Source organism: Monopterus albus, unplaced genomic scaffold (genome assembly GCF_001952655.1).
Source record: "Monopterus albus unplaced genomic scaffold, M_albus_1.0 scaffold51.1, whole genome shotgun sequence".
Classification (NCBI taxonomy): domain Eukaryota; kingdom Metazoa; phylum Chordata; class Actinopteri; order Synbranchiformes; family Synbranchidae; genus Monopterus; species Monopterus albus.
Genome location: NW_018127931.1, coordinates 4,661,216 through 4,686,391, shown reverse-complemented (window position 1 = coordinate 4,686,391; position 25,176 = coordinate 4,661,216). Strand labels below are relative to the sequence as shown.

The 25,176-nt window shown below is 41.1% G+C and overlaps 1 protein-coding gene across 9 annotated transcripts in view; it reads left to right on the top strand.

Annotated features, from left to right (window-relative positions):
• The window catches only part of nav3 (neuron navigator 3), a 495,508-nt gene that overhangs the window by 409,507 nt on the left and 60,825 nt on the right, over positions 1-25,176 (top strand). For all 9 annotated transcript variants that reach the window (XM_020601356.1, XM_020601357.1, XM_020601354.1 and 6 more), the window contains 2 exons: positions 14,755-14,988; positions 16,949-17,068. In XM_020601356.1, the coding sequence (XP_020457012.1) occupies positions 14,755-14,988; positions 16,949-17,068 (354 nt within the window). The remainder of the gene's footprint in view (positions 1-14,754; positions 14,989-16,948; positions 17,069-25,176) is intronic.

The following is a 25,176-nucleotide window of genomic DNA, read 5'->3' as shown; positions in this document are numbered from 1 at the left end:
TTACATACTTTTCAGTCCCCAAAAAACCAGAGTTGGTGTCCAAGGTTTGGGTCAGCCGGGCACTCGGCCCCGGCCACTGCCCAAAACACAATGCACCGGCCCCCTATGGCCTCTCCAGCAGATGGTGAGCCCACCGAAGAGTGGCTCCACGTTGTGGTTTCGGGCTGAGCCCAACCAGGCCCCATGGGTATGGGCCTGGCCACCAGGCACTTGCTATTTCATAGATCCCCCAGGCCTGGCTTCAGGGTGGGGCCCCGGTGACCCCACACCGGGCAGGGTAAATTTGAGCCTTGATTTGTTTGTTCATCATAAGTGGCCTATGGACCACCCTTTGTCTGGTCTGTCACCCAGGACCTGTTTGCCATGAGAGACCCTACCGGGGACATATAGCCCCCGACAACATAGCTCCTGGGATCATTCAGGCACTCAAACCCCTCCACCACATTAAGGTGTCGGTTCCAGGGAGGGAGTAGAGGTTGGCTCGGGCACCTGTTTAGGATGCCCCCTGGGGAGGTATTCCGGGCATGTCCCTCCGGGAGAAGGCCTCGGGGCAGACCCAGGACACGTTGGAGAGACTATATCTCCTGGCTGGCCTGGTAACGCCTGGGGATCCTCCTGAGGAGCTAGAGGAGGTGTGTGGGGAGAGGAAAGTCTGGGAGACTCTGCTCGGGCTACTGCCCCCGCGACCTAGTCTCAGATGAAGCAGATGAAGATGGAGGGATGGACATGCTTTTCAAATGCTCCACCCCTCTCTGAGTCTTTGCCCCAGCCTGGCCACCCTGTTCAAAAGTGTCTAGATTTGCCCCTGTGCAACAGTAGCAAATGGAAAACTGAATACCCCATGAAATTAACTCCTAAAGTGCACAGTCAATTAGCACGGGTTCCTTGTATTTACAGTCTGTTGTAATCTGCTCCTATGTGCTATGTTATGTGTATGGTGTCAGGCATCATCAGTCAGGTTATACATTGTTAACCAATTTATAAATTTAACCCAAATTACTTCTTTTAAAGGGCAGCACGGTGGTGCGGTGGGTAGCGCCATTGCCTCATAGCAAGAAGGTTTCGGGTTCGTGACCTTTCTGTGTGGAGTTTGCATGTTCTCCCTGTGCTTGCGTGGGTTCTCTCCGGGTACTCCGGTTTCCTCCCACTATCCAAAGACATGCGGCTTAGGGTGATTGGTGATGCTAAATTGTGTGTGTGTGGTTGTTCGTCTGCGTGTTGGCCCTGCGATGGACCAGCGACCTGTCCAGGGTGTATCCCGCCTTTCGCCTGATGCCGGTTGGGATTGGCTCCAGCCCCACCGTGCCCCCGTTCGGGACTAAGCAGTATAGAAAATGAGATATGAGATGAGACTTCTTTTAAAATTTGTCAATTTTTGCACACAGCCTGACTTTAAGCTGTTATATTAGTTGGCTGGCAATAGTGTAATGTAATACCATAAATAGGATCCTTTATATCTTGCAGCCCAAATGTAAAAAATGTGCCCATCTGTTCCTGACATGATTTGCTATTCTGGCATTAGATAAGTGCTAACATTGTGTTTGGTCTGAACACTACTGTAACATTGCTTGGTTGGCATCAATGATTCAGCCTCCATACTGGCTTTCTGCAGGTAGTGTGTGCTTTCAATTGCACACTGTTTTAGGAATAAATCAAATTCAGATAAAACTGATTTCACAGTGAGTAGTTAATTTAAAACCTCCACATCCTCACCCATTATAGCACATAGCCAGTTTTGAGTGACTTGGGACATTAAACATCTATAGGTCCTGTTTAATTTTTGATAGATGTATTTAGTGGTGGCTACAGTAGATAACCTTAAAACTTTAACTGATTTGTTTATTGATTTTTCCAACACTTGGAAGAACAAGCTCATCATTGCCACATTTCACCTGATACAATGTGTTGGCCAACAGCATCTTATTTAAACACGCAGCAGACATGGACACACACTGGCATTTACAGTTAGTTCCATAGTTATTTGGTCAGAAGAGTCATAAAATACCACTTCTGTCAAAGTGAGGTGTGAAGACATGATTTACAACCTCTGATGTCATGATTGTTTGCACCCACTGCCCCCACATCCCATTTTCTGGAGTTTTATCATTTTACAACTTACACCTGCATGCATATTATTCTTTCTCATGGAAATAGGACAGTGCAACCCCCCAGACCAGGGTTATTACATCAAAGGGATTTTATTAGGCCTTCTCTAGAAATAGAACAGAGCAGCAGTACACAGACATACATTTTTGCTCTCTGAAAGCTATTAGGTGTCAAACATAATGTTTGCCTCTCTAAATTAAATATTAAGCAATTTACATGTATTAAATGTTACTGCCACGGTTTAGTTTCAAGGAATTTTACCAGCAGTGGTTTTGATACATATAATGTAAAAACTGAGTTAATTATTCTTTTCAGAATCATTGTAATCAAACAATTATTAAATTAATATTGTAAGTAATTCTCTAATTATAAAGGTTAGTGCTGTGAAAAGCCTGTTTCACCCCATAGATAAGATTTAAACTTTAAATTTTGATTCACAGTGATCAGCAGTACAGCAGGGAAAAACTTCATAGATAGTAAGTACTTAGGATAAACCGCTGTAGCACTACGGTTCCTGGTGGCAGAAAGGAGATTAACATGTAGCATAATCATAAGCCTCTACATCAGTAGCGTCCCCTGTGGTAGTTCTATGAATAACATGGAGAATATTGCAGAAGATACTGTACAATGACTGGGAATAGTTCTGATATGATAATACACACATGGCAGCCTATTGTAAATGCCTGCTCTCCCCCTGCTGCTACTTCCTAAATCATAAGGCCCTCAGTGCCTGTCCTAAAGACTCACTTCTGTAAAATAGTAAAACAGTTGCATGATACAAATGGAGGATTAAAAAAGGGACACAGAACATCTTTAATGTTCTGCTAACCCATTTGTGATGTGTAAAAACAAATGTGTGCATCTACATATTGATGAAGAATTGTTAAGAACAGCTGCAGAGCAATTGGTTTCATGCAGGATGAGCTGGGCTGTGTTACCTTGAGACAAAATAGCTAATGGAGCTGTAGGGGACAAAATGGCAGCTGGGCAAACTGACCACAAATCCCATGTAGCCTTCCTCTTAGAGACTACATATTAGCGCCCCTACTGGTTAGTCAGTGAATAATGTGATGAATGTAATGTGAAACCAACCCCCTGTGGGGTGTTATCAGCATATTAGTACAGGTAAGAGATGTAATAGATACTGAAATCATAAACAAATAATTGTGTGGATGCTGAAAAGCATCCACACAATGTTTTTCTGTTTTTTATAAATCATTTAATTATTACCCTGCTCCACCTCAACCAGCACAATCTCACAGACACATTCTCTCTCTCTGTCTAAATTCAGGATTGCTGTGATATTTTTTTACTTGTGTAAGATTTTTTTTCTTTGCTTTGTAGCTTTCATTTGAAGCATTCTCTTCCCTGTGTTTCCTTGTTTGATTTTCTTTTCTCTGTGGTAATTTTTGTGAACGCATCAGTCTCCTCTTAAATTTTCTCCTCTCACTTATACTTAGCTTTGATATTTTACAGGACATTTCAGAGAGATCACTGTCAACAGTATTTGTCGTTGGATTAGACAAGCTGTAAGAAACATGTCATGGGACTGAAATCAAACTGGATTCATTTGATTGTTGAGGTTCGGTTTGGTTATCACATCTGACACAAACCTCTCACAGATGATACAGATGTGAAGTGAAGGGGCACACCTGGAAATATGTGGTCAGAAAGATCAGAACCATCAGTTGCCATAAATCTGTTGTTGCGGAGTAAAACGACACTCCTTCCAGCTCCCTAGTGATCCTTTGGCATGTATTGTTATATAGCTGAGGCAAGGCAACTTCAGAAAAATATTTGCAGCTTGGTAAAACATACCTGGTGTCCAAAACTTTCAGCATGTTATTAAACCCCGGATTTTCCACAGTATATATGGGCACCATATCTTTTGCGATATACATCGCGACAGATTTCGTGATCGCTTTCCATCGGGCCCCATTCTTATCATACGGGATACCTTTTATAAATGTTTGTAAGACTGTGGGTTGTTTTTTGGCGGGTGTACTTTGGCTCCCACTGTTTCGTTCATTTTGTAGGGCGCGACATCTCTCCCACTTGGCAGCATGCCTCTGTTTGAGGTGCTGCATTAAATTGGTCGTACTGCTACATTTGGCAGAAACAGACTTTAAACACACTTTGCAGCAGGGTGTTGTTTGTTCTGCATCTGACATGGCAAAACGGAACCAATTCCATATTACTGATGACACTGTGCCTTTTTTCTAAACGAGTACTTCCCTGCTCACTGCCATGCTATCTCTATGGCAAACGCGCGTGGGGTGGGCTGAGCCCACTCGGAACTACGGGAGCCGAGAGGGGAGCGTCGGCGGATGTTAAAGATAAAACCAATTTTCATTCAAACAAACCGATGTAAACTACACATTCGAGTTAATCGATAAAATTGATTTATCGCCCAGCCCTACATCAGTGTTTGTCTTTTCAGCAGTTAAGCTTGATTCATTGTGAGGTCTATAACAGAATTAACAGTAAACCGATTCACTGAAAGTGCTATTAGACAGATCAGTGACAACAGTGTCAACATTCAGCACAGTCGTTGATGCAGCAGCACTGGCCTGCTTGTAGGTCTGCTGTCTGTGTCTGAGATGGCATCATTCAGATTGACTGGGTCCATGCTGTAAAACTCCACAGGTTTCAACTCATAGTTGCAGGAGGATTGTGTGCCAAGCATCTTTTTTGAGTCTGTCAATCATGTCACTGAGATGTGTGAATGTCAGCATTATGGCTGTACCAGCCCTGGGTGAACTAAAGAGTAGAGGCAAACCACTGGCTCTTCTGGGGTGTGGATCAAAGAAACCATACCTGCCTGACCTGGCTCTGAAGACTGCAATACATAACCGTGTCATTATCAGCAATGCATACTGCACTTCAGATAACAAACAGCTCAGTCCTGCTTCAAGGTCCAGGTAGTTAATCACAGCTCCAGGTAAAGGATCTACCAGTGTGCCATACCTGGAAAGTTGTGCCATGTTCGCATTATACGTACACCCGCGTGCAGGAACTGCATCAGGGAGCTCATCTGTGGCCAAATGGATACTAGTAGGAAACCTGTGGTTTGCAATGTTGTACATTACATTACCTTGATCCAAGACAAGATCAAGGTTTGCTCTGGTTGTGTTTTCATTCTCATGAAGGAATGCTAGGAAGCTTAGTGAGTTACAGGTGCACTGTCGATTTCTGGATTCGTCGTATTTCAGAGAAGCCTGGCTGTAAGATGCACAAACATTTGCTTCAGAGGGCTCATCAGCTGTGTTTGCACAGTCTGCATGATAAGGTCTTGCTACACCTGGAGCATTACTATGGTCACCATAGGTTGTCCCAAGTCACTCAAAACTGGCTATGTGCTATAATGGGTGAAGATGTGGAGGTTTTAAATTAACTACTCACTGTCAAATCAGTTTTTATTAGAATTTCATTTATTCCTAGAACTGTGCAATTGAAAGCACACACTACCTGCAGAAAGCCAGTATGGAGGCTGAATCATTGATGCCAACCAAGCAATGTTACAGTAGTGTTCAGACCAAACACAATGTTAGCACTTACAGTATCTAATGCCATCCATCCATCTTCCTCCGCTTATCCAGAACCGGGTCGCAGGAGCAGCAGTCTAAATAAAGATGCCTAGACTTCCCTCTCCCTAGACACTTCCTCCAGCTCCTCCGGGGGGACACCGAGGTGTTCCCAGGCCAGCCGAGAGACATCCCAGCTAGGAATTTTTTTGCTCCAAGAACATTCCAGTTACGTTCCAGTTTGTTTAGGAAAACGTTATCTTAGAACGTTCCAGTGATGTTTTCAGCGGAAAGTTTTTAAAAAGTTCCTTGAACGTTCATATAGTCCCTCCAGCATGTCCTGGGTCTTCCCCGGAGCCTCCTCCCGGTGGGGCATGCCCGAATCACCTCCCCAGGAAGGCGCCCAGGAGGCATCTGAAACAGATGCCTGAGCCACCTTAGCTGGCTCCTCTCGATGTGTAGGAGCAGCAGCTCTACTCTGAGCTCCTCTCGGGTGACCGAGCTCACAACTTGACTGCTTGGAGACTTGTGTGGGGTACTGAAACACTGTATAACAACTGCACTGCTGACTGATCATCTCAACCTATAAAACTCCAACACATTATAGTCTTCTAACATTGCTGTGTTGTACCACATTCATCCAACAAGGAGTTGAGTCTTCAACTATGAATGATGTTCTCTCTACCATTTCATCTTCTCCTGTATGTTTACTGGATATGATTAAAAACAGGTACCACCTTCCTCACCAGCTGGCACACATGTAGTGACATTCAGGAGTTGACCAAGCCTTTTGAGTTGTCCTTCCAATGTTTCTCAAACATCTGAGTTGCAGTGATAGTGGCATTACTCATTCGGCAAAACTTTTAGTACACTGGAATTGTTTGCACTTTATTTTAAAAATTGGGGGGCGGCTGTGGCTCAGGAGGTAGAGCGGGTTGTTTCCTAACCGGAGGATTAGCGGCTCGATTCCCGGCTTGTCCAGTCAACATGTCGAGGTGTCCTTGAGCAAGACACTGAACCCCCAGTTGCTCCCGGTGATGTCACCGGTGTGTGAATGTGTGAGTGCTTGGGAGTGCGAATGGGTGAATGGCCGAATAATGTGAAAGCACTTTGAGTGTGCTGTAAAAGCATAGAAAGGCGCTATACAAGTATAAGACCATTTACCAACCAGCACCTTAAAAAACTGTTTGATCTGTGAGCCAAGGGCAACGTGGAAACGCTAACAAAACACAATATAGGGACTGCAGCTCAAGCAAAAACAAAATAATACCCACTGGTTTATGTTCGCTCCCTAGGCTCAGCCTATTATTTTGTGTGTTTTGCCCCATTTGCAGAGGAAGATAGTGGCCAGGCTGTCTACAGCCATAACAGATGGATCTGTGTGTCTGCATGTGTGTGTTTGTTTTCTACTTCTGTTTTCTTCAGAGGAGCCTCAGCCAGACATGATCAATACAACACCATTGTCTTACTGCAACATTTAATTCAGTGAGACTCATGGGGTTGGGGTCTGAGAACAGTCTCATTCACACAAGGACAATCAGCATGAAATATGTGGAAAATGCATCTTCGTGCCACCATATTAGTATCATGTATCATGTCCTTGTGTGTGATTTGGAAAGCCGAAAACATTGGTATATGATGACGGCAACCCCAGTGAAATGGCATATGGGCTACTGCTCAGTTTTCAAAAAGAAAGAAAGAAAGAAAGAAAGAAAAAGAAACCAGAGCGTGTGTCTGTATTGTTCTATATTTTCTATATAGAACAATCTCTGAATATGATGATAACCTCAGAATGTGCCAATTCTGTCCATGACAAAAGCCTGGCCAGTCCATCCTAATCTCTCCCCTGGATAAAGTATGGCTGTAATCACCATAAAACCTTGAAGCACCTTAAGTAATTAATCACTGTTACGGTTGAGCAGACATGACATATTCATATTCACCACTGCCTTTCTCTCAACTTCTTTGAGATTCTCGTTTTTTACCTTGTGTCAGAGCACTGATGAGCAGGTGTTGTTCAGACGCTAAATGGTACCCATCAAATCATAAAATGTAGGGGTTTTTTTGTTTTCTTATGTGAGTAGTAGCATTAATTTCCCACAAAAACAAGTGAAACAACAGTAGTCACTCATTATGTCACCATAGTGAGTGACTGTATGGCATACTATGTGTGTCTGTGGAAATATTTACCTCAAAAAATGAGGCTCAGTGCTTTACTCAGTGGATAAAATGAGCAGATGGCATTTTTTTTTAGATGTTTGTTTTACAAGATCGACTTGTACATGAGGCCAAGAAAAGTGGTACAGTCCTTATAAGCAGATTTAATAAGGCGGGGCCAATGGCACATTATTCAGTTAAACTAATGGAAAAAAGTAGGCAACCTGATAAGGTTGACAGCTAATGTTTTTGATACCTCAGTTTCATGACAAGCTAGCAGGTGAGTCCTCAGTTCTGTTGGCTTCATTTGCAGACAATATTTTCAGACTCATTAAAATTTTGGTCACTTTAAATACAGTTTAAAAATCTATTCATAACTTTATTATGTAGCTCATTAATATTTGTTTTTTCCACTATTAGTTTTTAATCATTATTTGATGGTCTTTTCTGCTACATTTCTCCATTTAAGAAACACTTTGCTCGCAAATTTTCTACAATTTAGATTGAAATTGACTGAAAGGCAACCAGTCCACAATGAGGTCCAACTTGCCAGAAAACTGATGGTAGCTCATGTTACTTAAAATAGTTGAAAAAACTCTTCTTCAAATAATATGTATGTTTAAGATACAGTTTCAGAGACTCTGCTACCTTCACCAGTTCTTATTGAGCTGAACAAACAACTGTTGTCCACAACACAACACTCGCTGTTACATGAATAACACGTGCAGCATGTGGCAGGGAATCCAGGCAGTCACAAACTACAATAATAATAAAAGTTTATTTATATAGCACTTTACAACTCCAAAGGAGCACAGAGTGCTTCACAACAGAACATGTATACGCTAATAAAAAACAGTACTAAAACCAGAAGACCCAAACAGAATAAAACACAAATTTGGTGTTTGATTTCCACCCACAGTTTTTTTTTTTGTGTGTGTGTTAGTTTATTTCTTTATTTTAGTTATCTGGACAATGAGAAATGGTGTTGATTGACATTTGAATGGAAAAGAAACGGCTCTGTCTGAAGAAATTCTGTGATTTTTAAGGGCAAATCTGGCACAACAAACAGAGAAGAGAAATCTCATCTGTTCTTATCTCCTCATCTACTGAGGTCTGAGGGATCCCTGTCTAGTCCCATGGGGGTTCAGCATTTTTTTTGTTCAGCAGTGGCTGGATGATGTTTGTGGAATAATAGCTTTTCTCGGTTGTGTGTGCTTAGTTGGTGATTACATTTCTAGTACAGAGGGAACAGGGTTAGCTAAATAATTCATTGTTTTGTGCTTTGTTGAGGAGATATCTGTTGATCTTATTTGGGTGCATGTACAGGATTCTGAGGCAAGAACTTTTTTTCTGTTTAAATGTACATTTAGCTAACACTTCAATACAAAACAATTTGAAAGGATTGCAACACTACAGTGAAAATCCTAAAGTGCCCAAATTACCTGTGCTTAACAGTAATGATGGGTCAAAGATAAAGACTCTTTTCGATCCCTGATAGCATCCTTGTGAGTGCAGTCAGACTGAGAAGAGAAGTAACATGATTCAGCTGGAGGAAGGTAATAAGGCAATACAAGGCACTTCTTGACAAGATGAGTTTCAGTCTGTGATGGAAGATGGAAAGTGACTTGGCCACTGACTGGAATGTGTGTGTATGTGTGTGAAACATGGTTGTGTTGGCAGCAGGCAATGACCTTTCGTAGGTCCCAATTGAAACTGTTGATGGCATGATCAAATGTTCTGAATTTCTCCCAACCTACTGGTTTAGCATCTGCTCCTACTAATGTCAATCTCACTTCTACATACTGTCAGCAAGCCTGTAAAAACAGGTCCCGGAGAGAACCAAAAAGCACAAGAAACACAGGCCATAACATGTCTGTGCAGATTCTCAGTCATCCAGACCATAACAGCAGATCTGGCCTTTGATGATCTGGCATCAGAAATAACCTTACAAGAAGGGCTGCAGGAGACTATTGAACAAATTGTTTCTTTTCAGTTAGAATTCACACAAGAACAGCAAGAATGTTTACAAGAAACAGCAAGAGGAGCTGGAGAGAGAGAAAAAATATTAAAATGCTATGGCAGAATGCATAAAGTAGAAACGTTAAGATAATCATCAGATGATTTGTGTGCGCGTTTTGTTTGAAATATCATTGGTGAATGTGTAAGAATAAAATGAAAAAGGATTGTATTGAGGTACATTTAGAAGTCTAAAGTACATTCAGAATCTAAATAATAGAGTGAAAATGCTGAATCATGGAGAAAGGGGAAGTAAGACACACATCCATACAAAAGAGGAAGTGTGTGTGTATGACAGAGAAAGGAGACAGAGTATTAAGGAAAGTAGAAAATCATGGTTCCATGCATAAAATAAATATTTAATTCATAATTAATGTTTGATCAATGTCTAATAAGTGATAATCAAGTATTGTATTCAAAACATAAAGATCCATGTGAGATCCAGATGTGAGTTTTCTGTATTTTCATTGGGTTAGGATGATTTAATTTTCTAAGAGAAGTTAAACTGCTAAATTACTGTGAATGGGGAAGTTGGTTACAACCGGTCAAAAGCAGTCATGAGCAGTCACAAGGAATACTGAACATTGACAAGTAAGCAATATGCAAACGGGTTTTGAAGAACAACATTGTGCATGCCAAAAAAGGTATTAAATACAAACTGTGGCATCTGGTTGGATGGAGGGACTAAGTCTACTGACCAGAATCCTTTAAAAACCCTGGCAAAAAGAGGAACGAGAGCATTCCTTCACAGTTGCAGCTGGAGGCTCTGTCCGGTTGATTTTCTGACTTCCAGAAGACCGAGTGACTGAAGGAAGACAGCCGAAAGAGTGAGTGGGCTGCGGAAGAGAAAACTCTGAATTTCTGTTTAAAAGATGACTTATGGAGGTAAAGAAAAAACCACCAATAGAGCCGCTACAGAGAGCGGGATGACGGCGAGGAACGATTTACTGTGCCAAAGCCTCATGATTCAGCAAGAGGAAACTCTGAATTCTTATTTAAAAGATTTAATCTGAAATGAAGATTTCAACAGAAAGCCACGATCCAACAAACTCAAACCAACTGAGGACTAGTGACCATGAGCAAACCTTTGACTTTTATTCAGTGTCTTGAGAGCTCAATGAAAATAATTTTAATCAGTATGATCATTTTAGATTTATGTTTAGAAATAGTAGTTGTTGATTTATGGAGATTGTAAGCCAATCAAGACAATTATTGATTTTAATGCTATATCTTGCTGCTTTGCTGTAACACTTTTAAGCTTCTATATAAAACTCCTATTTTGTGTTTATTGAGTCAAGTTTTGATGTTACTAATTATTATGATTTTAGTGGGTTTACACTTTTAAGTGGTAATGTTCAAGGCTGTTTAGGACTATAATATAAGTAGTTAAATGCAACTTTCTGAAAAGGGAATCAGTGATGATTGAAATTAACATTGGAATATTGACAATTTTCAGTCATTTAAAAACAATCTAAATGAACTAGTCAGTTGTTTTCTCATTATATTACACACATTATAATTCAAATGCCTTATCTTAGAACACAACTTGATAATGAGTTTAATCATATTATTCAACAATGAACAGTGTTAATAGTATGCCAGCCTTCTCAACAATGTCTCAGAAAGTTAAAACAGGCGGTAGCAACCTAGCGGTGTTAACAAGCTGCCTGGCTGTGGAAACCTAACGGTGACAACACAAGCAGCACTTTTCTGATTGGGCTTGTTGCTTGGGTGAATTCCATACAAACAGGCTGGTTGGTGAGAGGGGAGGTGATGTTAGAAAGTTATATCAGAAAATATTTTATAAAGCATCCAGCTGTTTACTTATTACATAATATACACTATCCTTTAAATTTTCTATCCTTAATAACATCTTATGTCAACTAAATACTGTGTAAAACAAATATGGTCTTAAGTGGCCAGTGTCGGGCTTTTCTTGGTTATTTCATACAAAATGTATCACTTCCTCAAAAAGCCAGAGTATACTGGTTTATAAAAATTTCTCAGTACAGTAACATCAGAGGGTATAAAGAGGTAGCTGCCACTATAACTGCAAGTTGTTATTTGGGAGGTTTTGGGTTCTTATCCTGAATTAATGACATGAAAGGGGGAGGTGTGCAGGGAACTCTGTTTGCAGGTTCATGGTAGTCAATTACTGAGTGAATATCTCTGTCATAAAACGTCAAGCAGTGTTTGGAGCTTTAATATGTTTGAAATATGCCACCTTAGTGTAAGAGGTTAACCTAACCGTCCCTGGTAGGCTAGTGGTTAAGGCGTAGCACTCTCGCCGCTGCGGCCCGGGTTCGAATCAGGGTTGTGTCAGGAAGGGCATCTGGCGTAAAACACATGCCAAATGTCAACATGCGAGTCGTCAGTGTGATGATTCGCTGTGGCGACCCCTAAACGGGATAAGCCGAAAGTGACTTTCTTTAGTGTCAGAGGTTAAACTGTATTCCTATGTCCAGGGGTTAGCATATCGTGGCCTTCATACAATACACATACACGCATGTAGAATATGCACACATAGTTACATGCACACAAAACACAGTGTTGGTTGTCAGAGAGCAGTAACTGTATTAACTGAACAAGGATGAGTTGTTGAGTTACAAAAGTTTATAAACTGGTCCTACGCTGAGGTTGGAACCCATTCAATGCAATACTGTTCATTAATCCATCCAATCATTATCTATACAGCTTATCCTAAAGAGGATCACGGAGGGGTGGCGGGTGAGAGATGAGGTACACCCTAGACAGGTCACCAGTCTATCACAGGGCTGATACTTAGGGATAGACAACCATACTCACTCCTTGACTAAACACAAAATAGTCTATCTCTTGGGAGTTATTTTCATTTTGGTTCTGCTTTATACCAGATAGTGTTGTGAGGCAGGTAGTTAGGTGTGATACATCTCACAACCTTTTTGCGACTCACTCCTTGGCTTCCATGCTCATTTATCTCAACACCTACATGCACACATTCTCCCTCGGCTTATCTGTCTTCCTTGTATTTTCTTTCTGCTGTGTAGTGATAACCTGAGTTTGTGCGCAAATGGTTAAAGAATTTATGATTTAAAGACTGTAGCAAATTTTGTATATAAACATTCAGCTGCCAGATAAGCAGCTGTTTGTTTTTCTTTTGTCATTTGGCTTGTCAGCACACTAACATGGCATCGCCTGTGTGATTGGGCTTGTGTGTGTTGAACTCAGGAGGCACTGATCAAGATGCTTTGTGAATTTGGCTGGCCCTCTCATATTGATACTTGGCATCACAGGGGTACAGTGTTCTGCACTTTTTCACACACATACAAGCCTGTTCTCACACCTCTCTCACTGCTTTATGTGAGACACTGCTTGGAGAGCTCATTGCTTTTGTTACCTAATGAAAGAAGGCCAGCATCCTACATATCCAGCTGCTACTGTCCTCTGCTTCAACTCCATCATCTGCTACAATCAGGTTTCTCTGTAAAATATGTCTTTCCAAACCAAGCAGAATTCTTGATAAAGCTATAGTGTGTTAACATACATTATCATATCCCTACATTGTGAAAAGCAAATATGACAAGTCAGTTTGGTGTTAGCATCTGTGTGAACAGGCACATCCGAAGCCTCAGTCCTGTTTGTGTTATATATACTGGGATGTCTGTAACTGGTGTACATACTGTGACACTTGCAGCAGTTGAGGTTAAAAACCAGAGCAGCCATCTGTTTTTTGTTTTTTTAATCAGGTTTGTTTTGTCTCTAATCACATCAGTGTAGTGCACCCATCTTCCCAGTAGAGAGAGCTAAAGCTAGGTATCACTGCTGCCATGCTTTGCCTTGTGTGTCTAGATACAGTATATGAAGTTGCTAGGCTTGGTGTGGGACCTGTCTTGAGGATATTTTTATTATGTTCATAGTCTAGAGATGTTACTGTTCACTGACCTGCAAGACTTAGGAATTTATCCCAAATATATATGTAAAATGTGAAAGCTGTATGCTACATTTGACATTTTCATTTCCTTCACCATTATTAGAGAAAAGGTGGAGGTTTCATTCCTTGTCTTGGCTGTTTTATTTGCAAACATTTTTTTTTCTCACGCTGCGTCTTTTTTCTCCCCTCATTCCTTCCCAACGACCTTTCTCTGCCTAGATGCATTTCCCTCAAAATGCTTCCTATAAAGCTTTAAAGCTTTTTAAAAGGGGCTAAAGGTTTTGATGATAATGTCAGACAAGTCACGATGTAATTTCCTGAGAGATCAGTGAAATTCATTCATGTCGTCAAACCTGTCATTGATGGGATGGTCATGATTCGTGATTTTTATTTTTATATACTGCTACACTATAAACACACAACACATACCAAAGTTCACATATTTTAAAAAGCCAGTATGGCATAAACCATGTCCAGTTTTTAAATGAGCAGATTTTCTGATATATATTACAGGAGGTTTATTTACAAACCTTCAGATTTTATTTCAAATATTTGTATGAAATTTGATTGATAGTTGTTTTGAAACATCTTTCTTTCATCCTCTCTATATGTAATGTACTGTGCCTTTCTGACATATGCTCTCATGGGAGTCTCCATTCCTGCCCAACACCCTACAAGTGAACACACTAGAAAAGCAGCACTCTAGGAAGGACACACACATATACACAATAATAAGCATTGTTAAAAACCAACCTAAAAATTTGAAAGAAGTGGCTTTCAACTGATATAGACAGCTGTCTTTCACATGACTGATTTGCTCGTTGCACACTAGTACACTTGTTATGATGGCTTTAGGCTTTAGGCTTTCAGGATTGTGATTTTTTTCTTTTTTTTAGTTGAGGCACTTTATTAATCACTCTCTATAGTGAGCCTTTAAGAATGCTTGCAACTGTCAGAAAACACTGCACTGATCATTTATGCTGTATCATATCGAGTTAGAATTATTTTCCTTATTATCTTTCTACCCTTCTGTCTCCACAGTACGCTAGAAACAACCTTTGACACCACAGTAACCACTGAGGTCAATGGGCGGAGCCTCCCAGCTCTTGGTGCACGCTCCTCCCCCATGGCCTGGCGACTGGGCCCAACACAAACCCCACGTCTCCAGGCAGGTGACTCCCCCTCAATGCCCAGCGGCTATGCTGCACCTAGAGCGAGCTCATCGAGCACTGGCACCACCACAGGGCGCTGCAGTGGGCACTCAGAACCCTCCAGGTTTGTGTACAACATCCTTGTGACACGAGGCAGCAGCAAGGGAGAAGGGGGTGGGGAAGGGGTAGAAGGGAGGAGGGCTGGAAGGAGGGAAGCAGATGGAGGTGGCAGGATACATGAGTGATAAGGACCCTCTAGGGAAGAACAGCCTGGATGGATGAGATTTGCAGGGGGTAGGATAAGTACGTTACCTTATCCTATATATACAGTATATTAGTGTCGTTAACTCTTGGCAAGAAAGCAAATAGTAAAAATGGTGATCTATTGCTTTAAAATGACAAGCATAAATTTGAAAGTGCACATTCCAAACTGGTGTTTATTGGTGGTAGGGCATTTTGTTTGCATTAAACCATCAGTTGCTTAGCTAAAAATTCAGTGAAACAGGCATGAGCTCTGAGATGCATAACAGTACATTCTCCGACCATAGCACAATACCAGTTTCATGTCATATGGACCCTTTAGCGAATGTTTAAGTTTTTGCAGACTGCCTAATAACTGATGACTAGACTAGTGTTTGCATTAGCTTTCCACAACTGAAATGAAAGGTTTAGCATCAAAGATAGAGTTTATATGAGGATACCATCTACCATCAGACTTCACTTTCACTTTTTCTTGTGCTGCTTCTAGTTGTGCCTCCTTTAGTGTTTGAAAAATGTGATCTTTTATACTATGAACACACCACTTACAGTACATTTTAAAACTCACTCATGCTGATGACATTTTGTAAGGCCATGTTTGTGTATGGTAATCCCATAGCTCTGCTTTTCTGTCTAAAGCTGAAGACATCTGCTGTAATATACAGTAGGTGACCTTCTATATCACTTACTGTATACTGATTAAGATGCCTCTCCAGAGGTCTTTACTTTTTTGAAGTATCATGAAGACAAGTGATACATTTCTGTTCAGTGTGTTTAGTCCAAAACACCCTGAAATTCATGGTTAACTGTGAATTCATGCAGTTGCCAAGGCCTCAACAATCTCTCTCTGTGCATTAATACAAATAGCCTGCTGACATCTACCAAGGTGTCATTGGTATGATCAGGAAGGTTCAAGTAATACATTTGTGTGAACCTTGAGGGCACTCAGTACACTGACAGATTACCTGAATGAAAAAAGATAAGCTTCCACAAAACATCATGAAAATGTGGGTGGGCTTCCAGCCTTCATCAATTCAATAGCAATAAATGCCTTGAGCAGGTGTTACATATATTGAAAAAGTAATTCACATTTCCCACACACACTCACAAGAACACACACTCCCACTTGGCATGAGGTTTTCCTAAAAAGGCATTTGGAAAGCAGGTAAATCTGGGAAGGGAAGTTAAAGCTTTATTCACTAAGATTTGGCACACATTTGGATAAATCAAGTAAAAAATTGTCTAGAAGTATTTTTTTTCCCTGCTGTACTAACGCCCCACCACCACTCTGCTATCTCCAGGCCCTGTGTTTATTCCTTCCCCTCTCTGGGCAGTGTTGTTAAAATCTTTAACGGTCAAAAATTTGAGGCAGAAGTTGGTTAATGCAACTTTAAGTGAGGTGTGATGGAGTAGAGCATCTGTAGAATTACAGACATGTCAAAACAGAAAATGTAAAAAAGTGTCATAGGGAATAATTATCTGAATAATTAGCTTAATTAGCTCATCACTAATGAACCTGTGTCCTATCAGCTGCTATCTCACAGTAGCCTCAAATCCTATCACCTACTCTCTGCCACATATACATCAGCACATACAAAGAATCATTTAAACATGTAACTTCATTGTGAGTTCACAAACTGCTCCTACACTCTAAACAATGTCCATTAATTAGATTATCTACAGGTCACACAATTCACTATCTTCTCTGTATTTTATTTTAATTAATCTGCTACTTTTCATTAATTAAAAAGTGAAATTATTGGATAACTCAGATATTTTATGCCAAACTAAGTGTCAACTTCCTGTAATGACGTCTCCTTTCACAGATACCTTACAGATGGCGGCCTCCATCTGTATGCACGGAATGCAGGCCGAGCCTCAGATGTGGTTTCATCTTGGGAGATGTCCCAGAGAGGAGGCCACGAAATGCAGGGTGACATAGACAGGTAAGGATGGAACCTGTCACTCATACAGTGCTGCTTGTTTTGCTGATATGTGTTTGCACCACAGCCAGGTCTAGTTGAGGTTTCTGAATGGATGAAAGGACATAGTTATGTATACAGTGTCTAAATTGTACATTTTAGTTTTCATTTCATGCTGATGCCTCAGCTCCAGAGCATCAGTGGGTTCAGTGGTCCAAGCTTCAGTAACTTTGCTAGTTTCCAGTCATCTTTCAGTTGCAGCCAGGTGGATGTTTTTCAAGGGTAAATCCACCAGACTGTGATTTACAGCCAGTGATGCATGTGTGTGATGCTGCAGTGAGAATGGCAGAAAGGTTGAATTGATATCAACTTTCCCAAGCAGAAAATGTAGGCACATCCTCTCAGAGCCAGTTTGACTTCCTGTCCACTAATGTCTGCTAAAGCATTCACCTTTGTGACCGCTGCCTAGCTAGCAACTTAGCACCCGAGCAGAAGTACAATTAGCAGTCAATTTGAACAATCAATAATGCTTTTAAAGAGTTAGATCTAAATGTGTATTTTGTAATCAGCTACAAAAATGTTGTATGGATTTCTTTAGTTTACATCAGTAGTTTGCACATGCAAATTGCACATGCCAGTGTAAAAACCTTCCCCCTACAGTATTTTAGGGAAATCCATGAATATCTATATTATGCTTTGTAAAAATAGTTTAACAGCATACTGACATTATAAAGAAACCAGTAATAAAGGGAATGAAGTTAATACTTGAGGGTCTGACTTTATTCACATTGCTTTAGGAAAAGAAATGGGAGATACAGAAAAATATAGGCTTATATCAGATGATATGGTCATACTATGATATAATGGCAGAGCATATGTGCTGAAAAGATGAAACAGGTTACGAGCTTTCACTTTCTGACATATGATACAGAGCAAACATACAGTATCTGCACCAAACAAGTCTAGTTTGCTCACTGCAGATCGTAGGTCATAGGGTCCCCTTTACCCAGTAAAAGAATAATGAAAGCAAAAACAATGAGGAAGAAGTCATAAATAAATAGGAACAGTCAAGACTAAATGATTAAGGTTATTTATTTAAGTTGACAAGCCTGTAGAGAGGCTGGGAATTGACTGATACATTGACACATCCCAGTGTTGCAACTTCAACTTCTGCCAAGATATTCATGAGTGCCAGTGTTTAGACGAGTGGAAGGCTTGTAAAGACTCTAGTCAGTTTTCTGACTGCACAGAAGGAAAAGCTAAATATGCTAAGTGTGCTTTTGTTTACATAAGGCAGATTTAAACAGGGTAAAATATGACTTGCAGAAATGTTTTTGCTTCCTGCTGTATCTTTGTTTTTGCTACCCATCTACATAAACCAGTCGTTTCAAAGCCCAGATGATCCTACTTCTGGGTTATACAGTAACTGCTCCATCTTGCTAGCATGTTTGTCACAGCAGTCAGTCAGGCCAGGCATCCAGGGGTATATGTATGATTGACTAAGGGTCAAAACATGACCAAATAAACTGATCTGCTTGTTTGACAAGTTTGACACTCAGACAAAGGGATGGATCAGATAAGAATAAATATTAACCCTGTGGACGGTTTCTTCCATCTGAATCTTAGCTTCACTCTGTGTGATTTATTGTGTGTTAGAATATTTTGCCTAAAGTGTCTCTTGACCTTTCCTTGACATACAGCCACAAAACTGCAGCTTTTCTCAGCTAAATTCTTTATTAGTACTCTGGGCCTCAGCTGCGATGAGAAAATATTGATGCCTGCTTCTCCTTAAGATGTCTGCAGGGAAGAGACTCCCAATGGGTCAGAACCTTGTCTTCCTTACATCCATCCTCATTTTTTCCCTTACAAAGTGATGTGAATGTGCACACAGACACACAAATACAGTACACTGATTCCCCTGCTTCCTTCTGACATGCGTGATCGTCAGAAGTTGAGCTGTCACTTCCTACTGACGCATGACAAAGCTAAGGGGGAGAATTCATTTCCAAAGTCACTGCTCAACAGGTTTCACACCTCAGTGCAGCTTTAGCTCTCTCTGTAGCCCTCCATCATTGTTTCCTTCTGTATCCCAGAGTATTTGTCTTCTTTACCCACTGGCTTTAAGTGAAATGAGTAGTGGAGATAGTCTAAGTTCAATCTAGTCACTTTAAAGAACTTTTCATCTCTCCAAATGCACATATTGACAATGGCAAATACAATCAAAGCATTCATTCTGAGATTCATTAATTCATTCATTCTGAACTGTTGTAATATTTGGACTTTACATGGATGTCTAAACTCACTTGTTGTACACAACTGGCTAGTTCCAGACTATCGAAAGTAGAAATTTTCCACAAATTGAGATTTTTTTTTAATAGCTTACCAAGCAACTGCATCAAACCACTCAGCTCAGCTCATTTCAGAAGAAAGCATTTGCCTTCTGAAGTTTAACAGCTACAAGTAGATATTGCTGTAATAATTTTACTAAGTGTGAAAAGTGTAACAGTACAAAAACACTGAGAAGAATAAAATCTCAGTGCAGAGCAGACCTATAGTAGAGCTCAGATGCTGCCACTTCTTAATGTCATTAAAGACTCTTTTGTTTCTCACAAACCACAAATTATGAGCTTACGTTTTACTCAAGGCCCTGCCGACCCAGTGCCTTGCTGTGCAGAGTTTGTTTGCTCTTCCTGTGCCTGCGTGGGTTCTCTCCAGGTACTTCGGCTTTCTCCCACAGTCCCAAGACATGCAGCTTAGGTTGACTGGTGACTTTAAATTGCCCATAGGAGTGAGTGAGTGTGGTTGTCTGTCTCTATTTGCCAGCCCTGTGACAGACTGGCGACCTGTCCAGGGTGTACCCGGGCCCACTGTCAGCTGGGATTGGCTTCACCCTCCCGTGGCCCTCATCAGGATAAGCTATATAGATAATGGATGGATGGATGGATGGATGGATGGGTGTCTTCTCTAACTGGCATTGGACTAATATAAATTAAAATGAGCCTGCTATTATAGCCTTCTCTAAAATATTTGTGACACCAGCCCTTGGTTTGCTGTGAAAAAACAAGTCCATATGGGATTCTTTTTCCTGTTTGATTGTTGAACTTCTAAGAACCATCTCAGAAGGATCTATTCTTCTAAAACCAAAGCCTGACTTTTAGTGTTGATGTAATAACTAAACTTTTTTCAGCAGCCACACAGTAACTGAATGTATTCTGTACTTTAACTGTGCATGAACAGGAGCATCTATAACTGCATATGCATACTACAATTTGTTTGCTGTTTCACCTCTGGTGGCTGGGCATAGTTTTGAGTGACAATATCTGTGAGCAGTATATGTGCTCATGGCTTTACTGTAAAAAACAAATAAATAAATAAAAAAAGATGCCCAAGGAGAATGGTGTGACATTGACAGCTCACTGTTTTCAGCAGAGATATGAATAAGTAACAGGCCTCACTTTTAGCATCCTGGTGTCTCTTGTGTGTCTGTCTGTCTTTTTCCACTCAAGCTTCCTCTTGAGGGCTTGACTGAGATGGTTGCAGGTTCTGTGATTTTTGGTTCTTTGAAGTTTTGGGGAATTTGGAGAGTTTGTATGTTTGAATGCATGTTGTGTGGTGGTTAAGCTGCCTGTACTTGACAAGCAGAGAGCATTTTCATGCACTTGTCTTGGACTACATTTTATGTGCATGTGTATATGCACTGATTGCCAAATACATGTGTATTTCTGAGGAGCAGGATCCTGGCTGACACTCTGCAGAGCACGGTGCAGTTGCACAGATCGTTAGTGCTGCCATAAGCAGCAAGGACATTTGGAAGAGGAAGTTTCTGTCACGTCTCAGGCACAGGGAGGACCCAAATATGTAGACACCGGCTGAGGAATAGTTCTTGGTAGAATTATAATATAAAGGATACTGGACAAAGGGAAAAACTCAAGGAGCTCAACCTGAGAAGTGTAACAAAATATTGACTAAGCCTACAACAAAAATGGTTCAGTCAGGGAGCTAGTAAAATGAACTCAAACTCAAACAAAACCAAAGAAACAAAACAAGAATCCATAATGACAGGTAAATCCAAAACTCAATGGGAACAGTCCAAAATTTGCCAGAGCAGGAAACAAAGGTTACAGGAGCAATGCAACCAGGCAAGGTGTGGTGAGCAGATGAACCTGCATCTAAATGAAGGAAGTGAGCGACTATAAAGACTAGAGACCAGGAAATAATTAGTGATAATCAATAACTGGGGTGAATCTGAGGCAGATGAGATGGCACAAACAGGAAACATTTACCAAAATACAAGTACATAACGGGAAGTAAGTCCAAAACCCTAACAGTTTCTGCCATGACAAAACCAGTCATAATATAAGCTTCTGTGTAACTCATCACTGCCACACATCGTCTCACACATTACACCTAAAGTTGCAGCATTTCAACATCTGCTATCTAGCTTTCTGAAGTTTTCTGGCACCTCAGTCTTTTTCTGTTTCAAAGAAACAAACTTTTTTGTCTTCCCACCTTAGTGAAGAGCACACAGGCGCAGAGACTAAACTTAGCAGCTGTGATGGTACTTGGCAGAGGTTTTATAACAAATTTGACTACCCAGCTGTGTCTGGCTCTTGTGTTCATGGAAATAGGTATTCTGCCTTATGTGAGTGCTTGTGTGCATATACAGTATATGTCTACTCAAGAACAGGTCAGTTGTGACCCACATAAACACACAAATCAACCATATATTAATTCAGATGAGCTCAAGGAAACGTTTCCAATTTTTGGAAGTTTTCTTCACATTTCTTCCATCCATCCTTCCATTTTCCTCCGCTTATCCGGAGCCGGGTTGCGGGGGTAGCAGTCTAAGTAAAGATGCCCAGACTTCCCTCTCTCCAGACACTTCCTCCAGCTCCTCCGGGGCAATGCCGAGGCGTTCCCACGCCAGTCAAGAGACATAGTCCCTCCAGCGTGTCCTGGGTCTTCCCCCGGGGCCTCCTCCCGGTGGGACATGCCCGGAACACCTCCCTAGGAAGGCGCCCAGGAGGCATCCGAAACAGATGCCTGAGCCACCTCAGCTGGGTCCTCTCGATGTGGAGGAGCAGCGGTTCTACTCTGAGCTCCTCCCGGGTGACTGAGCTCCTCACCCTATCTCTGAGGGTGCGCCCGGCCACCCTGTGGAGAAAGCTCATTTCGGCCGCCTGTATCCGGGATATTGCCCTTTCGGTCATGACCCAAAGCTCATGACCATAGGTGAGAGTCGGAACGTAGATCGACCAGTAAATCGAGAGCTTTGCCTTACAGCTCAGCTCCTCACACACATTTCTTATTCTCTGTTATTGATTCTACTGTGTTTTCCATTCTGGATGCTTCTCTCTATTTATCATTAATCTGAATATTTCCAGGGGAGGCTTGGTATCCTCATTAATTACTGTACTCGCTGAATTAATAAGGCATGTCATCAAGTTACAGATTTGACAGTGATGAAATCAAAAGACATCCTGGCCTATTTCATTTGTCTCAATGTGAGGTTTGTGTTTAACAAACTCTGTTGCACTTCTGCAAATGTCTCTTCTGAAATGAATGAGGTTATATTTTCATCTTCAGGCCTCAGGTACTATCTCATTGCCTATGTGTGAGCATTCCAACTTGGCTGGAAAATAATGAAGTGCAAATACTTTGTTACTGTACTTAAATATATTTTTTCAGGTATCCACACTGGAATAATTTTAGTCTCAACATTTTAATACAAATATCTGTACTTTCTACTCCTTAAACTTTCAAATCAGGCGCATAACCTTTAGTTTTAATATATTTGAGAGGACACTGATCATTTTTATTTTGCATGGGGTGACAAGTTTTTTTATTACAAGCTCTTTGCTTTGTGTACAGTCTAGCTCATCACGCTTTTATCTCATGTATGTGCAGCTGAGTCCTGCTTTAGTTCAGTCTCTGTAAAAAACTGATGGTCATTTCAACCTTTTAGAGTAACATTTTTAACAAATATACTGGTCTTGTGTTTCATAATGAAGAAACCTGTCATCCAGTGCAGCTGTGTGCTTCACACTTATGTGCTTTTACTCAAGTAAAGAGTTTTAATCAGTACTTACACCTTTACCAGTCTTTTTTTAACACAGGTATCTGTACTTCTACTTGAGTAATGAATGTGTGTACTTTTGCCGCCTCTGGTTTTAGTACAGATTTAGCTTCAGACAAATGCTAACTTTTGTCCATATTTTTACACACCCTCCGTTATTCATCTGGTGTGACTGAGAAAGTCAGCATGGCCATCAGTGTCTGCACATCCATCCATCCATCCATTATCTATACTGTTTATCCTGAAGAGGGTCACAGGGGAGGCTGGAGCCAATCGCTGCTGACATTGAACGAGAGGCTGGGTACACCATGGATAGGTCGCCAGTCTACATCAGTGTTTCTCTAGGAGGTTATTTGCCACTTTAATTTTAAGCTACTCTGTTATCACAAAGAGGGGCAAATAAATTACGACATATTTTACAAATATGTAGCTTCTAGCAGCCTCTGGATTAAAGTTTACTATAGCTCAACAGAAATAATCTTCTTTACTACCTCCAGTTCCATTGCACAAATTTGAATTTTTTTTGTTTTACGTGTTAAAGCTACAGTATGTAACTTAAGGTAGCACTAGCATGAAACTCCAAACCAGTCCACTCTGCTCCGCCCAGCACTCCGTCTCCATGCTCGACTATGCTGTAGTATGATCTGCTACGCTGCACCACGCTCTGCCCAGCTCTTCAGATACTTGTCACTATGAAATTACAGTAAATGAGAATGCAATAAAACTTACTGATCACACAGAAATAATTGAAAATCTCTGTTTGGTTAGAGGTCAGTCCTGTTCAAAACTTTTTAGAAACTAGAATCTCTGCACTGCTGCCAGTACTGTTCAATGAGTCTGGGTCATAGGAGGTTTCGACAGCACCTCTCCACGTTAGAGCATGGACTGGGGCAAATATTTCTGTATGAACCAGACCCATGCCCGAGAGTGTAAAGTGTGGAACCAACCTTGAAATTAATGCTGTTAACAGTCAGTTTTAGAGTTAGTCAGGCTTATTCTCATTCTTAATTAGGGTAAACAAATGTAGCATTTGAAATCATTCTTGCTATATCTTTTGAATGGAGAATGTGAAGGTATGTAACACTGCGTTGAATGCTGACACGTTGCCATTTTTGGAGGTATCCACTGTATTTACATGCATGCATTCTTATTTTATTTGGCTAGAAAGTTGTTTAAATCATTTCGATCTCACTTTACTGACTATGATAATTCAAGATGGATAACCATAGCTGACTGTAGCTAACAGATGGAGAGATCAGACAAAGATATCCCTTTTATGAGAGCAACAGGGTCATGGGAGGGCTGGAGCCAATCCCAGCTGACATTGGGAAAGAGGCAGGGTACACCCTGGACAGGTTGCCATTCTATCACAGGGGTGACATGTAGACAAACAACTACACACACTCACTCCTAGGGGCAATTTAGAGTCACCAGTCAACCTAAGCTGCATGTCTTTGGACTTTGGGAGGAAAGAGCCATAATCCTAGAAAACTAAAATATCTCTTCTGCCAGACGTGTATCTGATACTCAGTTTGATGGTTTGTCAAATCAAATCAAATTTTATTTGTATAGCGCCAAATCACAACAAAAGTCATCTCAGGACACTTTACAAAGTAAGGTCTAGACCTTACTGTTATCAATATTATTACATAGGGAAAACCCAACAAATCCCCCTTGAGCAAGCACTTGGCGACAGTGGGGAGGAAAAACTCCCTTTAACGGAAGAAACCTCCGACAGACCCCGGCTCTTGGTGGGCGGCCTTCTGCCTCGACCGGTTGGGGTGAGTGGATAGAGGAGAGACAAAAGAAGAAAAGCAACAAGACACAACAATCAAACACTGATCAGGTCGATGTGGCCGGTGACTGCTCGTCAGAGACATAGAGCTCCAGGGCCAGGGCAACCTGCAGAAAGGTACAGGGAGAGAGAGAGAGGACACACTACGGGAGAAAGGAGACACAAAGTTAGTAATGTGTAATAGTGGCAAGCTAGTGGCAGAGGTGCATGCGCAGACAACTGGAGTTATGACCTGGTCTGAACAGCCAGATTTTAAATCAT